Consider the following 18,273-nt stretch of genomic DNA (forward strand, 5'->3'; position numbering starts at 1 on the left):
TAATCTAGATTAATCTAGATTAAAAATAACATTTTTCTACATAACACCGACGCTTGTAACAGATATTTACTTGAATAAAATCATGGAATGAATGTAAAATCAACACAAAGAAAGTATATTTAGATTCAAAGACTATTTTAATAGCTTTCTTTGAATACAGTTTCTCTCCTGTGAAATACAAATGTTCAACGAAACCATCAACATTGACTCAGCTAGACCTCTTTCTTATATCCGCGGCGCGATTGAAGATTTTTCACTCCATAGATTAATCTAGATTAATTTATTGTAACGCTTTAACACATTTTAATTAATCTCCAGAGTTAAAGCATTCATTTTGACAGCCCTACTAACTACACATACTGTACAGTCTTCACCAGACCGTTCTACCAGGCTCACACACATACAGTTGATAATGCATCATACATTTCCTGAACACTTTGGCTTTGATTCGTAAGCGCACCTAAACTCAGTTTACACACCTTTGTTAGCTAATCTTTATGATTGCAATTCATCGTATAGAGATTATAATAAATCTTTCTTTAGAAGAATTAAAACAAAATGATACTATTCTGAAAAAAGGATCAATATATATGTGAATATATATGTGTATTTAATAATGATAATTATAATAATATTATTATTAATAATAGTAAAGCTATTATTATTATTATTTCTATTACTGCATCTCAGCTGTCAAGTGTGCATTGTGTGTGTGTCTCGGCAGAGCAACAGACCTGTCAGACCTAGAGTACCTAGATGAAGAGTTCCACCAGAGTCTTCAGTGGATGAAGGACAACGACATCACTGACATCCTGGACCTCACCTTCACTGTCAACGAGGAGGTCTTTGGACAGGTCAGACAGTGTCTCTCTGTGTGTGTGTGTGTGTGTGTGTGTGTGTGTGTGTGTGTGTGTGTGTGTGTGTGTGTGTGTGTGTGTGTGTGTGTGTGTGTGTGTGTGTGTGTGTGTGTGTGTGTGTGTGTGTGTGTGTGTGCGTGCGTGCGTGCGTGCGTGCGTGCGTGCGTGCGTGCGTGCGTGCGTGCGTGCGCGCGCGCGCGTGCGCGCGCGTGCGCGCGGCGCGCGTGCGTGTGTGTGTGTGTGTGTGTGTGTGTGCGTGCGTGCGCGCGCGCGAGAGTGGCTATGGGTCCAGTCCAGTGTTATTTTAGTATTACAGTATCCTGGCATCTAACTGGAACTTGAACCGATCAACCCTGAGAGGATTATGAGAAAACAGAGCCAGCTGGTACTCGATAAATACACTGAGTAAGTAAACTCATTTACAGTGTCGTTAAGTTGTTATATTCACAAATGGCATAGTGTGTTGATAAATACAGAAACATCAGAAAAAAGAGCAGATTTAAAAAAATATTTAAAAGAGGTAACAATTTAAAAACAACTACATATTTTGGTGACCTGATTGGTCATCAAGGTTCTAAATCGACCCATAGACACTAGAGTGTCTAGTTGCCATGGGGTATGCATAGGGCGACAGTGGCTCAGGAGTTAGAGCAGTCATATGGTAATCGAACATATGGCTACTCCTGTCGAAGTGTCCTTGAGCAAGACACTTAACCCGTAATTGCTCCCGATGAGCAGGTTGCCTGGTTTCATGGTTACCTCCACCGTCGGTGTGTGAATGTGAGCGATTTGTATAAAAACGCAATATAAAGGCACCATTTACCATTTAGGTAGGGGCAAAGAAGCCAAAAGCAGATCTACCAAGTTCAGTACAGACTCTATGTACTCATGAGCCAATCACTGGACCATGTATCACAGGGTCCAGTGGTCCATTCCAATAAAGAAGTAATATTATTTGGACAATCTCTAATTATGGATTTATAAAGAAACTGATTACAATGCAACTCACGTCTCTCTGCCAGAGAGGACCACCAACCTTATTATGTAGGATACAATGGTGAGTACCATAACTATCACTCGTAATAAATCTGAGGGCTGAATGATAAACAGAGTCTAAGGGCTTAGCCGCTGCATGTCTATAAATCACATCTCCGTAATCCAAAACAGACAGAACACTGCTTCAAAAACTATCTTTCTGCTAATCATAGGGAAGCTTGCTCTGTTTCTATACAAAATACATTTTGCCGCAGTTTATTCGCGAGTATGCCCATGTGATATTTAAATGTAAATCCCTCATCAATCCAAATACCAAGGTATTTGTATTATGAGACTCCGTCCATAGTAGATATATGCAAGTCATTGTAAACAATATTTGTGGCTCTAGAAAACACCATACATTTGTCTTTAAGCATGCATCTTGCAGGGCGTCAAAGGAGAATTGTCATTTTTTAGTGGCCAGTTGCACAGAATCAGCAGTACAATAGAGAACTCATCCGCATAAAGGTGGTTTTGACAGCTGCTCAGAGATGAGACAATATGATTAATGTAAATGGTACATAAGACAGGGCCCAGGATTGATCCCTGTGGGACACCTTTAGTACATTTAAATTGTTAATTTAGTCATTTAGCTGACACTTTTATCCAAAGCAAACTCTTTCAGCTGAGTAACAATGTTCATCAAACAGTGTTGAAACGTGGGTGCTGTAGTGTTGAGTGTAGTAGTAGAGACATAGTATAGTAGATAGTAATATAGGCAAATAAGATAAATTGGAAGAGTGCATGATAGTAGAAGACAGTAAGAAGGTTAGGGGTTTCTTAAAATGTTTTCTTTCATTTCAGATATTGATTGAATAATTGTGTTTTTAGTCAACGGCGAAAGATTGGTCGGGTTTCGGCTGTCCTAACTGTGTTGAGAAATTCGTTCCACCATTGTGGAGCAAGGACAGAGAATAGGCGGCTTCTCTTTGATGACCCTCCCGGAGCTCGGATAGGAGTGGGTCTGAGGCGGCCAGAAGATGTAGAGCGGAGCCCATTTTGTAATGGGTAGAAGCTCTGATTGGGCATTTCTCATTTTCACACACTGAAATCTCTAAATAAATAGCTTTGAAACCAACTGCAAGCACCTGTATCAAAGCCAACAATTGGTCAACAGTATCAAACACCTTCGACAAATCTACAAACAGGGCAGCACAATGTTTTCTTTTGTCAAGGGCTTATATGTAATTTATAACTAGAATAATGGCTGAGACCGACCGTACTGGGTTTTTCTCTTAAAACCTGATTGGTGTGGGCTTAGAGAATGCTTTCTGATAAATGCTTTAAGTTGGTTGTTTACCAATGATTCCAGGATTTTTGCTAGGCAGGATGGCTTGGAGATTGGTCTCTATTATTTAGGTCACTTCTATCCCCACCTTTATGCAAGGGGGTCACATGGGCCGCGTTCCAGGCAATAAGCTCTCAAAACGTGAAATAGGCATGTACTTTAGTGTTGTCTCCACGGCTCTCAGTCTCTATTGCAGTGAGATTAGATATGGGTCAGGATCTTTGAGGTTTAATACCTGGCTAGACTATTATCACACGCCGGTGTGTTTTTCCATGGAATAACAATCTGGATAAAAGCATTTAACTAGTTGAAGGTAACCGACACGTGTACAGATCATCGGACGTCACATGGTTTGATCCAGACTGTCCCCGGAGACATCCAGCGCCAAAACATCATCATTGTTTGCTAACCGTAAAAAAAGGTTCTATTGGGTTGACGTTCAGTGTATTAAGAGTGCTTTAAGACATTAACCCTTTCACTACCACACTACAGAAGGTAGTGGTTGTGAAAGGGTTAACCCTTTGTCGCATGGCAGTGAGAGGGTTAACCTTCTGTATTGTCGCAGTGAAAGGGTTAACCCAGTGTGGTAGTGAAAATGAATTCTGGTCCCAGTGCTGTTGGTCCCGTGGTCGTGGAACTTCTGTGTTGCTGTGAAGGAAACGCACTCGTTTGTCATCATTATCCATTATGATAACGTGTGGAAGTTAAATAGTTAGTGTATGGGTGGACAGCTGTGACCTGGACGTGGGTCATAGCTTGTTCGCCAAGCTGCAAAGACTGTAACCTGTCATAATCTTTTCACCTGGTTTTTTCAAGGCTGGTTACTATGAACACACAAATCCATTGTTTATAAAGTCTCATATTATGAAATTTTATGATTTGGTTTACTATAAAACTATGCAAATAATGTACAGAGCTAAAGCAAAGTTACTCCCAGATAGGGTGCAAAGGTTTTTTTCAATACATGAAAGAAAATATGATTTGAGAGATATTTGTAAATTTACTGTTCAAAAAGCTAAGAAAGGGGTTAAAAGGAGGTGTATTTCTATTATTGGGGTTAACTTGTGGAACAATGCTGATGCTGATGTTAAGAATGAGTAATTCGATTTTGGTTTTTAAGAAAAAGGTTTGTAAAGCTATTTTTGAAAACTACAAGGGTGAATAACACTGTTTTGTTTGCTTTTTTGTCTTTTAGAATACTGTTTTGGAATCTACATTTTTGTATTTCTTTGTAAAGCAAATTTTGAAAACTACAAGGGTGAATAATACTGTTTTGCTTGCTTTCTTTTTTCTTTAGAATACTGTTTTGGTAAGAATATAGGACAGGCACATATAAGCACTATGCTTCAGTATGTACCTTTTCAGTCACTGTAAAAATAAAATATTGATAAATGATGGTGTATATTGTATTGTGTGAGATGATGACGAAAATAAACAACTACTACTACTACTACTACTACTACTACTACTACTACTACTACTACTACTACTACTACTACTACTACTACTACTACCTTGTAGGATAAGACCGGTGTAATTCAAATGTTTTCTTATTGTCAACATAGCCTATGAAAAAAACCTAAAATGAATTTCTTCTACTTACAAGTATGGTCCATCCAGCCAAGATCAGATTATAGCTCATATTCAGAAGTCATAGAACTCCATTGTTTGTCAAATAAGCATGTGACAGGTGATGCACATGCATTGTACTTTTCCCTGGACTCCAGTGTAACAAGCAACGTGCTGCTCACGGACTCCATGCTCTGTTTAATACTGTACATCGATAGATCAATAGAGCTTGTTGCCTTTTGAAGTACGTTTGAAGTACTGTAATAACTACAATGCCCCTGTTTTTCACGATAATAGATTACGATATTTAAAACTGGAAACATGTGTTTGTGAGATTAATTGAATGAGTTTAGCATAGACGTATGGCTTCCTGGTTGAGAGCTCCTCGGGGTAGGAGAGACTAGAAAGAGCACTGAGAATAGAAGTTATCCATCGTAGGTTTTAGTCTTTTCATAGGCTATGTTGATGAGACAAAAGAGAAAGTATTACACTGGCTTATCCTTTAACAAAGTACCTTGATATAATTAAGTAAACAAATGAGACCATTGCAGAAATAAGTGGTAGCCTAATTCTCATGATAAGACCACATTTCCCATAAGTACATTTAGTTGATACAGTATATTGATGTTAAAATCCTCCTAATAGTGCCTTTAATCCTAACCTTAACCTTATCTATCTGTATGTCATGTATGTCATATATGTTATGATGAATTGAAAATGGGGGACCCTGATGTAAACAAGACGAAAGTCTTTCTCTGGTCTGCATCCCCTTAACAATTGTATGTATTGAGATGTACTGTACTGTACCCATTCTGCAATCTGTTAATAAACTTTTCAATCAATCAATCAATCAATCAATCAATCAGCACAGCCACTGTCGTTCCAGGCCAAAGGGCTATAGACATAGATATATATAGAACACTAGATAGCTTGCCCACGCTGCCGGCCAATGGAGAGCGACGTCACTGAACCGCCGCCATCTTGGGAGGGTCAGCCTTGAGTGAGAGTGAGTGAGCTGCACAGACAAAAATACTCATAACTCGCTGAAATATTGACGGATTTACAAACGGTTTGGTTTATTACAAGCATTATTAACGTGGCTATGATTCAAGCGGTTTGTAAAAAAATACATCTTTAAATTTATTTTTTTATAAGTATGCAGTATCATAACTACATCTTTGATGTTTATAGCAAACCAACCCGTTTGTAAATCCGTCAATATTTCAGCGAGTTATGAGTATTTTTGTCTGTGCAGCTCACTCACTCTCACTCAAGGCTGACCCTCCCAAGATGGCGGCGGTTCAGTGACACTGGTGACTCCGCCTTAAGCTATCTAGTGTTCTATATATCTATGGCTATAGACACTTCCAACTTCCAATACCCCTCCCCTCCCCTATTGTGACATCACTGCTGCTGAAACACTGACCCACGCACTTATCACATCCCGACTGGACTACTGCAACAGCATTTCTTTATGGCACATCCACCAAAATCCTCAATAAACTAAAATACGTCCATAACTCTGCCGCTCGCATGCTCACCCCCATCCTCCATGATCTCCACTGGCTCCCCATCATGTACAGGATGTTAAAAATTCTACTCATCACCTTAAAAGCCCTCAACAACCTGGCCCCCTTCTACCTCTCTGACCTCCTTCGCCACCACACGCATACCCGCTGCCTCAGGTCCGCAGATGCTAACCTCCTCCAACCCATCAGAACATATCCGCCATGCAGACACTCTTTCATCGTTCAAAAAAGCCCTCAAAACCCACTTTTTTACCCTTGCTTTCAACCCATGAACTCCTTCCTCTCTCACCTTTTTATTTTTATTTAAAAAATAATTCTCTCTACTAAAACTGTATTGTATTGTTTGCTTTGTAAAGTGTCTTTGAGCATTCGGAAAAGCGCTACAGTATATACATCTGCTGTATTATTATTATTATTATTATGACTGCGGCTAGGTGACAGAGCGGGAGCTGAAGTCGGGCGGTGCTCACCTCCAGGTGACGGAGAAGAACAAGAAGGACTACATAGAGCGCATGGCCAAGTGGCGGGTGGAGAGAGGGGTGGTGCAGCAGACAGAGGCTATGGTCAGAGGCTTCTACGAGGTAGGCAGGAACACACACACACACACACACACACACACACACACACACACACACACACACACACACACACACACACACACACACACACACACACACACACACACACACACACACACACACACAGGAAGTGAGACATCAAACAATACCCACTGAGCTACACATGTGTATGTACACACACAGGTGTACAAACAGTCAAGGTGTACAAACATGGGGGACACACACAGTCTTATGGTCTTTCTTTTGTTTCTATTTCATGATATCTCTCTCTCTCTCTCTCTCTCTCTCTCTCTCTCTCTCTCTCTCTCTCTATCTCTCTCTCTCTCACACACACATACACACTCTCTCTCTCTGCCTGCCTGTCTGTCTCCCTGTCTTGCATGTCTGTCTCTCTGTCTGCCTGCCTGTTTGTGTCTCTCTGTCTCCCTGTATCTCTGTCTGTTTTCCTGTTTGTCTCTCTGTCTGTTTGCCTCTCTGTCTCAATGTCTGTTTGCCTCTCTGTCTCTCTCTGTCTCTGTCTGTCGCCCTGTCTCTCTGTCTCTCTGTCCGTCTGTTCTCAGGTGGTAGACTCCAGGCTGGTGTCGGTGTTCGATGCCCGGGAGCTGGAGCTGGTGATCGCCGGCACCGCAGAGATCGATCTCACCGACTGGAGGACCAACACTGAGTACAGAGGAGGTGAGGATGGAGGGAGGGAGGGAGGGAGGAAGGGAGGGATGAGAGAGGAGAAGAAACAGAGGGAATGATAAAGGAAATCATTTTTAACTACATGAAGAAATTATTTAACTTTTTTCTTTCTGTTTGAGTCCACTGTAGTTTTGGCAGCACCTCATTATAGAACCTAATTGGTTGCGACCAATACCTCCTCTACTCCGAACAAGTTTTTATTATTATTATTATTTTTTAAATAATTTTTAAAAACTTTTCCTCCCATCCCCCAATTTAGGGGATAGTCCCTTTCTAATCACATCAACAACGCTGTTGCCAGTTACGACCCGTCCAGAACAACTCTTATGACCAAAAATAAAACATACTGTAGACTCAAATAAAAGTCGATGGAAATACTTAAAGATCACAACATTATGGTAAATGTGCTTACCGTCTTCTCCAGAGTCAGACAGGAAGATAGACATAGTCAGACATTTCCTCCCTGTGTGTGAAAGCTATCCGGCTGCAAGCTAGCCTAGCTTAGCACAAAAGAATGGAAGTGGATACGGATCAGCTAGCCTAGCTTAGCTCGGGCAAAGGGGCAAGAGCTTGGACTCGATCTGTGAAATAGCTGACAAGTAAACTCACTGCACTGGACATATAATACATGTTGTAGTGCATAATGTTATTCCACAAAGTCCCTCAGTCCAATGTTCTTTTATAATTACAAATACTACTCTTTTCCCTCCCAAGTGTCCACTGTGAGGTAAGAGACACCGAGCACATGCCATAGTAGATTAACTGTGAAACCCAGCAGGTTGTTCTATGTAAATAGCCTAAATTCATAGAATTTAAATAAAGTAAATGATGTTTAGACTGAGGAGTGCTGACAGGTATACTGTAGTCATGGCTGATGTAGCTCTAGCCTGACACAGGCCACGTTTCACCCTGAACCTTGTCAGGTTCTACTCTGTGGGATAACTTTCTGGACCGGAACGTGAATCACACTGACAGTGATTTACGTGCACATGTCTAGACACACGGAGCGGAGCCTACGTGTATATGCTCACATTTGCACACAAACACACGCAGATATGAAGACTGACAGGCTCACGCTAACAGCATAGACCGCCTGTAGCCAAGTCAAACAGGACTGTATGTGTGTGGGTGTGCATTTGAGCACATTCTTTTTAGGGTGAACACACGTTTAAATGCACCACACACACACGCACGCACACACACACACACGCACGCACGCACACACACACACACACCATTGTTATATCTGTTTACGTACACTGATCTGGTTTTTGAGATGAGAACGAATATAGAGGTAAGGTGATGGATGGCTGGACGGATAGATGGAGAACGAATTTCCCACCACAGTCAAGACAACTGAAACCCGCCCAATTTTCCACCGTCTACTAAAAACACACTTCTTCAATCAACATATATATATTTTTTAAACGACTAACCTTCGTACTGTCTTTTACTATTATGCACTTTAGTAATCTACTAAAGAAATAGTAATCTACCATGCCTATATTAGTACCTACTATACTAACATGTCTATACTACTATGCACTCAAGACTGTAGCATTCAAGTTCTACACTGTTTGACGAACAATACCACTCACCCTTAGCCGCCAGAGTTGTACCCTTCCTGCTGACTTGTTGTACAGAACTTGTAAGTTGCTTTGGATAAAAGTGTCAGCTAAACTGACTAAATGTAAATGTAAATGTAAATGTAAAATTAATCATTTACTTCAACTTCAACTTCAAATTACTTTATTTTCCTTTCGGAACTTCATTTGTGCAGTGGTTGAAAGACAAACATACAGTCACAGTACATAGACACTCACCACTATAGTTAAAACTACAATAAAAAGGCGGTTAGGTGGCCGAGCGGAGATTGCGTTCGTCACCAACCCCGGAGCTGTGAGCTGGATTCGCCTGTTCGAATCCAGCCTGTTCGAATCCAGCTCACAGCTCCGGGGTTGTCACCAGCTTGGCTGGCCGTCTGCACCAATACAATTGGCTGTATCAGAGGGTGGGAGAAGCTGGCGGGGTGGGTCCGGGTCGTTGTAAACAGCGACTCCTACAGTTCGGTCGGGGCGCCTGCTAAGCGCGGATAGGACTTGAGGGGGATAGTGTGGTCCTCCCACACGCTACGCCCTCTCGATGAGAATCCGCGCTGCCAGGTGAAAAGAAGCGGTGATTGGCTGGACGTGTGTCGGAGGAAGCACGTGATAACCTCCACTCTCCCAGATGATCTGACTGTGGGGGGTATGTGCGCAGCGACCAGGAAGGGACTGGGAATTGGCATACGACTAACATTGGGATGGGAGAAAATCGGAGGAAAATGGAGGGAAAAAAAAAAAAAAAAAAAAAAAAACTACAATAAAAAGACCACTACTGTATATAAAAAAAAAACCAACTATATTAAAACTACAGTACTTAAAGCATGATATATTAAAAACCATGTGGAGCAGTTCTGTATGTATATAAATAATAAATAATAGTAGTGCAGGTACATAGTATGTGTCCATCTATTTTAAGTAGTCCAAAGTCTTTGGGGGGGGGCGGGGGGTAAACCTACTTTTACTACCGTCATGTGGGGGATCCATCAAAAACAGGCTCTCGACCCAATTCTCAGTGTTCTTTCAGCAGAGTGTCTGTTTGAAAATAGCCGAAGCGCTCCAGTACAGTAAGTTACGTTTATTCTCCACTCAAACCCCCACAGGTACCCATGTATGTCGAAATACTTCCCAAAGGGACAATGTGGAGCGCCCTACCCACAGCCGTAAAAAGATGTGAATCCCTACACACATTCAAAACCGCTCTTAAAGAGCACCTACGGGAGGCTGCAATTCAAAACTGGCCACCGTAAATGTCCAACCCCCCCCCCCCCCCCTCCTAATAGACAGTCTCCTCCCCACCATATGTATATATTCTCTCCCCACCATATGTATATTTTTTCTCCCACCCACCCACCCCCTCCAAATGTACAGTCTCCTCTCCATCATATGTATATATTCTCTGTTAGGATCTATGGGTAACAGTACTGTATATTTGCATATAGTATATGTCACAAATGTAACAGTACTATATACCTGTAATATGTCATGTATGTCCCTATGCCATAAATGTCATGATGTCATGTCATGTATGTTGTGTATGTCATAAATGTCACTATGAAATGAAGATGGGGGACCTTGATGTAAACAAGACGAAAGTCTTTATCTGGTCTGCATCCCCTTAATAACAATTGTGTGTATTGAGCCGTACTGTATTGTACCCATTCTGCAATCTGTTAAATAAAGTTTTCATTCATTCATTCTGTCTCTCCCCTGGCGCCCCCTACAGGCTACCACGACGGCCACATAGTGATGCGCTGGTTCTGGGGTGCCGTGGAGCGCTTCAACAACGAGCAGCGGCTGCGCCTGCTGCAGTTTGTGACGGGCACGTCCAGCGTCCCCTACGAGGGCTTCGCCGCCCTGCGCGGCTCCAACGGCCTGCGGCGCTTCTGCATCGAGAAGTGGGGGAAGGTCACCTCGCTGCCCAGGTATTTGATTTGATTTTGATTTGATTGAAGTTTGATTTCGTTCAAATATGCAACAACAAACAAACAACAAGTACAGATATAGCCTTAAGCCATTCAAATAATAAATGTATACATTTTTTTTTTTTAAGTCAAACAATCTTTTAATTTCTTTTTTTGTCATTTACATATTTGAAAAGGAGTGGGAAGAAGTATACACTTATTTAATCCCACCTCTTTTTACTCATCATCAGATCATACTTTAGTAACTTTTACTAATTCATACTTTACTAACGGCTAGTTTTATTGTCAGACGTATAATGAAATGAACTTAGTTAACAAAACATTTGGAATAATTCCTTATTAATATATATATATGCCAAAACTGTAGGTTACCCTGTATAGATTCTCTAGCCATTTTATATACATACAACTACATACCTACATATGCACATATATACATACATACATATACAGATGCAGCTCTTAGGCCTCTGAGCTCTGCTCTGCTACTGCTACTGCGGTAATCATGCACCATTAACCTGGCAGTGCTGTTAACGAGGCGTTAACGATACTGCACTCTTGCAGTAGAGGTTCGATTTTTAAGAGCTGGATCTGTATACACACATACGTCACTGAAGTGTTTATTTATTCATTCATTCATATTCAGGTTTCCCAAAGTTGGAAGATGAGGTTATCCTGCCTATTGTAAACGGGATATGGTGTTAACACCATAGACGAATACTCAAGTATCTGAATTGGTATTACAATAATAATGTGCTGTAAAAACCACTGAGAGGCTGAAGCCACACACAGCGCACAGAAAACCTTGTCACATGCGAGTTTGCCATCTGGCTAAATGGTTATTCATTTTCTATCTGTAAATCCCATGACATACATTTCTTTCCATCGCGCTGATACTATTTATTTGGTGCTGTAGTGAACCTACACTGTAGCGCGGGGCCTAGTACAGTATATAGTCGTATATAGTGCCACAGATTTAGCTGTAATTTCAACATGTGCTCCACTTACACAGCTGGCAGAGTTTTCTGATCGCTCTGCACGTAATGAGGCAATGAAACTGGCCACCTGTGTGTGTGTGTGTGTGTTTACTCAATCATTACTGTATAATTCCATCGCCCAATGTGCTGTTCAGTGCCAGCTGAGCGAGCGCTGCAGCCATTACACGGTATTCTCTCGCCTTGCTTGAGAATACCTAATGAAATGTTATTTGAATCGCCCCTCGTGAAATATCATTTGAGCGGAGGTATTATCTGTAATCATAGGGAAGGGAGCCCTTATTGACCGAGTCAGCGGCGCTCACCTTGTTATCAGCAACACTTGTTTTCTTTTCCCACATGTTGGTCTACTTTGATTGACAAGTGGCTGAGCTTTTGCGAAAGAAAAAAAAACATGTGGGCGGGAACACCTGTGCCTGCGGGAAAGTGAAAGCCTTCACTCAAAATCGAACCTGACCCTCCAGATGGTCTGTTACATAGAACCATCTGGGAAGGTGTCCTTTGAAGTTGTTTGTAATAGGGCCTTAAAAAATGATTTAAAAAAAATATATAGTAGTAGTAGCCAGTAGTAGCCAGTAGTAGCCAGTAGTTCCTCAAAGGACACCGATTGGTTCGGGCACAAGCGCATGACTTGAAGCCTGACGAGATGGATTCTCGCGTGATCTCGCAAAAGCCGTGTGTCGGTTACTCGAAGTCTTCTGGTTGTTCAGGAGTTAAAGTTAAAATGTTATTTTAAAACTACTCACTGTACATTTTGGGGATGTACGGTAGTATGAGAGCGTTTAGGTTCATTCTGAAATCTCTCGGATTGGAATTAGAATTAGAATCTATTTTATTGCCAAGTACAATTTCAGTCCAGGGGCCCGGTGGACCAAGTCCAGTTCTAATGCCATCCACCGTTAATTGACTGCCATTGTCCGTCAAGTGCAATGGCAGGAATATGTTATAAACTGTAACAAATACAACAAAATATGCCATTCAACCGATGTATTGGTTGAGGGACAATAACAGAGCGACGCCGACACAGACCACAGACGGGCCGTCGGAACGTTAATTTGGGATACATACATTTCAGCATTCCACAGCAATTCGCCCATCATTGTTACTCATCACTTAAAACTATACTGTACCATCCCATTTCAATAAAAAAAAAATGCATTCCAAAGCAACTCATAATAACACAAACAAATCGGTCTGTTTATTAATGTTTCACGAGTTGCACACAAAGCGGGGCTTTCAGAACACTTTGGCGCCTCACGGTCCCGGTGGCACATAATAACAGAACAGCAACCAACCTCAGAATTAAACCCGTCGGCACCGCGGCGGTAAGTATGCTAAGCAGTCCTAATAATGGCTGTAACTGTAGCAGCATGCGTGTCTTTTTTTACGGTGTGGGGAGGAAAAACCCACACGCATGTGGTGGAGAACACGGACCACCACGTGGAAAGCCCCCTGCAGCGACAGCACCAGTTGTGTTTCAGGAACCGCCGCTCCGCCACATGGCAGCCTGCGCGGTCCTCAGCGGCGCTGCTGAACCCACGGCTCTGGAAGGCAGGCGTGTCATTACGGTTGTTCTTCCTCCGCTTCAAATACGACTCCCCACTCCAGCGAGAAGCCGAGTGGAAACATCGCAGTATAGTCGAGATCTAGATTCTGTCTGTTTAAGCCATTTCCAAAGGAAACCACGTCTTCATCGCGCACCGTATGTGCGACCGGCAGATTTGAAGCGCTGGCGTCAGCGGAATTCCAATTCCAAAGCACACATCCCGCTTGCCAATGTTTATACATTCATCTCGTTGTTTTGGGGACTCTGGGACGCGTAGAAAACAGCCTGCGCCGACACTCTCTCTCCAGAGTAGCTGTGTATCTATTCCATATGTGGAACACGTTGTGGGACGGGGGGGGGGGGGAGTGTTCCTCTTCACCTTGCCAACTTTTATATATCATCTCAGTTTTGGGGACTCTGGAGGCTTCCGAAGGGAAATGTAAATTGTGGTGCTGCCGCTGACACTCTCTCCCCAGAGGAACTGTGTGTCTGAATCCATAATGCGGGACGACGCGTTATGGGATCAGGGGGGGTGTTCCTCTTAACCTTGCAGTGCCAGCGTGGGATGATAACTTGGCAAAGAGTAGGAGGTCCTTTATTTAAAAAAAAAAAGAGAGCGTGCTCAGCAGAAACCAAGAGTCCAGTTTCACCGCAGAGAGGAGAGTGTGTGCCAGAGAGCTGAACCTCAGTATCAGCACCGCAAGGCAGCTAAATAAGGGTTTGGGTGGAGGAGAAGGTGTGTGTGTGCCTCTGTGTGTACTGTATAAGCATGTGTATGTGTACCAGTGTGTGTGTGTCTTATCAGTGTGTCTGTCTTTGTGTGTGTGTGTGTGTGTGTGTGTATTTGTGCATGTGTACTGTATGTATGTGTGTGTGTGTGTGCCAGTGCCTCTGTGTGTATATGCATGTGTACAGTATGTGTACCAGTATGTGCGTGTGTCTCATCTGTGTTTGTGTGTGTGTGTGTGTGTGTGTGTGTGTGTGCGTGCGTGCGAGTGTAACCCATTTCTTAGTGATTAGAGTAGAGTAGAATAGAATCTCAACAACAACAATTGTAAATGTATTATTTTTCCCATAAGGAAACATTTGACATCCAAGGCCTTTGTTTCCCTACTGTTGTTCAGGGCGTCCCCTGTGTTTTCTGTCATGCCTGGCTTCACACTACACTGGCTTCACTCGCTACAGTATAGACCTGGGGAGTCACGTGAAGCTTTTTAACCCTTTCACTGTCACACTACCAAACGGTTTACCCTTTCACTGCGACAATACACATGAGGTTAACCCTTTCACTGCCACACGAGAGCCGGTTAACCCTTTCACTGCCACGCGACAGAAGGTTAACCCTTTACTATCACACTACCGACGGTTACCGACGTACAATTCCCGACGTACATTTTTTTCAAAATGGTCGACTTTCGCGATCAAAACAATAGAAAAAACAAAAATGAAAATCTATCTAATAACACTTTAACCTATTGGTAAACTAACGTATTGATGATAATATACATTATAACTGCTGTTGTGACATGGTTATGATATTTATACTTGAATATGTTGTAATTTGTGGTCCACCGATGGACCGCACGGGTTAAACAAACACTGACCTTACCACTCACTTTACTCACTTTAGACACTTTAACACACTTTATATTTATCTATTATTAAAGATATTTGCACTACATTGATTTGATTTGATTTGATTTTTATTTAGTACATACAATTTATACAATAGTATAAAAACAAGGGGTACAAGGATAACATGTGAAAGTCTGTCGACTTGTTTCCAACATGGTCATACTTCATTTGCACCTTACCCTAAGTTTTGTACCTCATTTCATTTCTGCATTGTACCTCACTGTTACTCATTTTACTTATTTTACTTATATTGTATATATGTATATTGACTGAAAATTCTTTTACTTACTTTTTACTTACTTCTTAATAACTTTTTTTACTGTATGTAGCACACTCTCAGGGGCTCATACAGAAACAAGCATTTCATCATAAAGTATTTTGTATTTTATTATAATAATAATAATAATAATAATAATAATAATAATAATAATAATAATAATAATAATAATAATAATAATAATAATAATAATTCATTTAATTTATATAGCGCTTCTCAATAACCCGAAGTCGCTGACAGTAGTCGGGAGCAGGAGTACAAACAAAGAAACGAAAGCAAAGAAACAAAAACAAAAACAACAAAGAAACAAAAACAAAAGGAACATGAGACCATGGGGGGAACAGGGGAGACAGCCTGATAGCACAAAAAAGACTGGAGACAGACATCAATCAAGTTGGAGGGGAGGGGGGGGTTTAGGGGTGGGGGGGGTTGAAGGCAAGGGAGAACAGGTGGGTTTTGAGGCGAGCTTTGAAGGTGGAGAGTGTAGGGGAGTCTCTGATGGACTGGGGGAGGGAGTTCCAGAGTCAGGGTGCAGTGCGAGAGAAGGCCCGATCTCCGAAGTTTTTAAGCTTGGATGTCGGGACAGTGAGGGAGGCAGTGGAGGAGGACCGGAGGGAACGGGTGGGGCGGTAGGGGAGAAGGAGATCAGTCAGGTAGGGGGGGGCATGCTGTGGAGGGCTTTGAAGGTGAGGAGTAGTGTTTTTTTTTTTTTTTATTATTATTATTGCAAAACAAAAATGATTAAAAGTCAGTACTCAGCACACAATGCATAATGAAACTAACAATCAAGGTGGCTAAAATGACATGCAAGTACAGAAACAGAAAACAAAAAAAAGTCTATAATAATATTTTACCGTATACAGTGTATATCCAACGAAATTACCAATTATACCAATGCCTTATACAGGATATACCCCTAATACCTATTTTCTAAAACCCTACACACATATGCTCCAGCTCGAACCCCCCCCTCCCGGACCCCTCCTTGGATAGTATCTCCATTATCCCTCACTCCTAACCAGACACTACCATTATAAGCTAGCTTTTATTCTCTCCACCACTTCTAACCACATTGACATTTTGGATTCGTTGAGACCCAGAATTCTTGCTGTAGATATTTCTTGATAAATCACATCGAGATATGTAAGAAACCAAACCTTCCGGCACATTTTTTCCGGTTGAAACCAGCGTGATGCAATCAGTTTTTTAGCTACTGTGATACCCGATAAAACCAATCTCTTTAGCTGTGGATTTACTGCAAACTCAAAAACATCATTCAATAGTAATACAGAGGGGTGTACTGGTATATTCCAAGATACAAGTTTTGATAATTGATGGGTCACATCTTTCCAGAATGCCTTAACTGGTGGGCAGTCCCAATACATGTGCATAAATGTCCCTTCGTCTCCATTTGTACATTGGGAGCATTTTGAGTCTTGTTTAAGACCCATTCTGTTCAGTCTTATAGGAGTCAAGTATGTCCTGTGAATATAGTTAAGATTGATTTGTTGATGGTCCGGGTTCCTTGATGTAAGACGGACATTTGCCCATGCTTCTTGCCAATCAAAGTCACTTTCCAGTAGGAGTAGTGTTTTAAAGTTAATGCTGTGTTTGATCGGGAGCCAGTGGAGGGAGTGGAGGACAGGAGTGATGTGTTCACGGGACCGGGTGTTAGTGAGGAGGCGGGCGGCTGAATTTTGGACCATTTGCAGTTTATGGAGGGAGCGGGAGGTGATACCAGTGAGGAGGGAGTTGCAGTAGTCCAGGCGGGAGGAGATGAAGGCGTGAATGAGGGATTCAGCAGCGGGGGGGGAGAGGCAGTGACGGATTTTTGCGATGTTGCGGAGGTGAAAGTAGGATATTTTTACGATGGAGCGGACGTGGGGGTCAAATGAGAGGGTGGGGTCAAGGAGGACACCAAGGTTGCGGACTAGGGGGGAGGGGGTGATGGTGGAGTCGTTGATGGTGAGTGTGATGGGTCCGGATCTGGTGAGGGTGGTTTTGGTGCCAATGATGAGAAGTTCAGTCTTGTCACTGTTCAGTTTGAGGAAGTTGTGAGTCATCCAAGTTTGGAGTTCGGTGATGCAGGATTCGATGTGACTGAGGGGTGGGCTGTGGGCGGATTGTGTACTGATGTAGATTTGGGTGTCGTCGGCGTAACAGTGGAAGTTGAGGTGGTATTTACGGATGATGTGACCAAGGGGGAGAATGTAGCAGATGAGGAGCAGGGGGCCAAGGACTGAGCCTTGGGGGACCCCCTGTGTGACTGGGGAGGGGGAGGAGGTGTGGCCGGAGAGGGAGATGAATTGGTGTCTGTCTGTGAGGTAGGAGGAGAACCAGCCAAGTGCTGTGCCCTCAACACCCAGTTGGTGCAGCCTTTGGAGGAGGATGGAGTGACACACTGTGTCAAAGGCTGCACTGAGATCGAGTAGGATCAGGATGTTGAGGGCACCGGAGTCAGCGGAGATGAGGAGGTCGTTGATGACCTTAACCAGTGCAGTTTCGGTGCTGTGAGCGGGATGGAAGCCAGACTGAAGGGGTTCATAGAGGGTGTTGGACTGGAGATGGGAGTGGAGTTGGGAGGCAGCAATACGTTCCAGTGTTTTTGAGAAAAAGGGAAGATTGGATATGGGGCGGTAGTTGGAGAGGCTGGATGGGTCAAGAGTGGGTTTTATGATGACAAATAATAAACAAACTTGAACTTGAACTTGAACTCCCCAGGTCTATAGGAAACAGCTGCCTTGACAGAAGAGA

At 42.5% G+C, this 18,273-nt stretch overlaps 1 protein-coding gene across 1 annotated transcript in view; it reads left to right on the forward strand.

Moving 5' to 3' along the window:
* Positions 1-18,273, forward strand: part of hecw1a (HECT, C2 and WW domain containing E3 ubiquitin protein ligase 1a) — a gene marked incomplete at both ends in the record, with an annotated part of 185,584 nt that overhangs the window by 166,858 nt on the left and 453 nt on the right. Inside the window, 4 exon segments of the mRNA XM_084325777.1 lie at positions 725-854; positions 6,713-6,859; positions 7,417-7,531; positions 10,868-11,066. Coding sequence (XP_084181903.1) covers positions 725-854; positions 6,713-6,859; positions 7,417-7,531; positions 10,868-11,066 — 591 coding nt within the window.

This window comes from Notolepis coatsorum, assembly GCF_963971535.1.
Source record: "Notolepis coatsorum genome assembly, chromosome: 12".
NCBI classification, from domain to species: Eukaryota; Metazoa; Chordata; class Actinopteri; order Aulopiformes; family Paralepididae; genus Notolepis; species Notolepis coatsorum.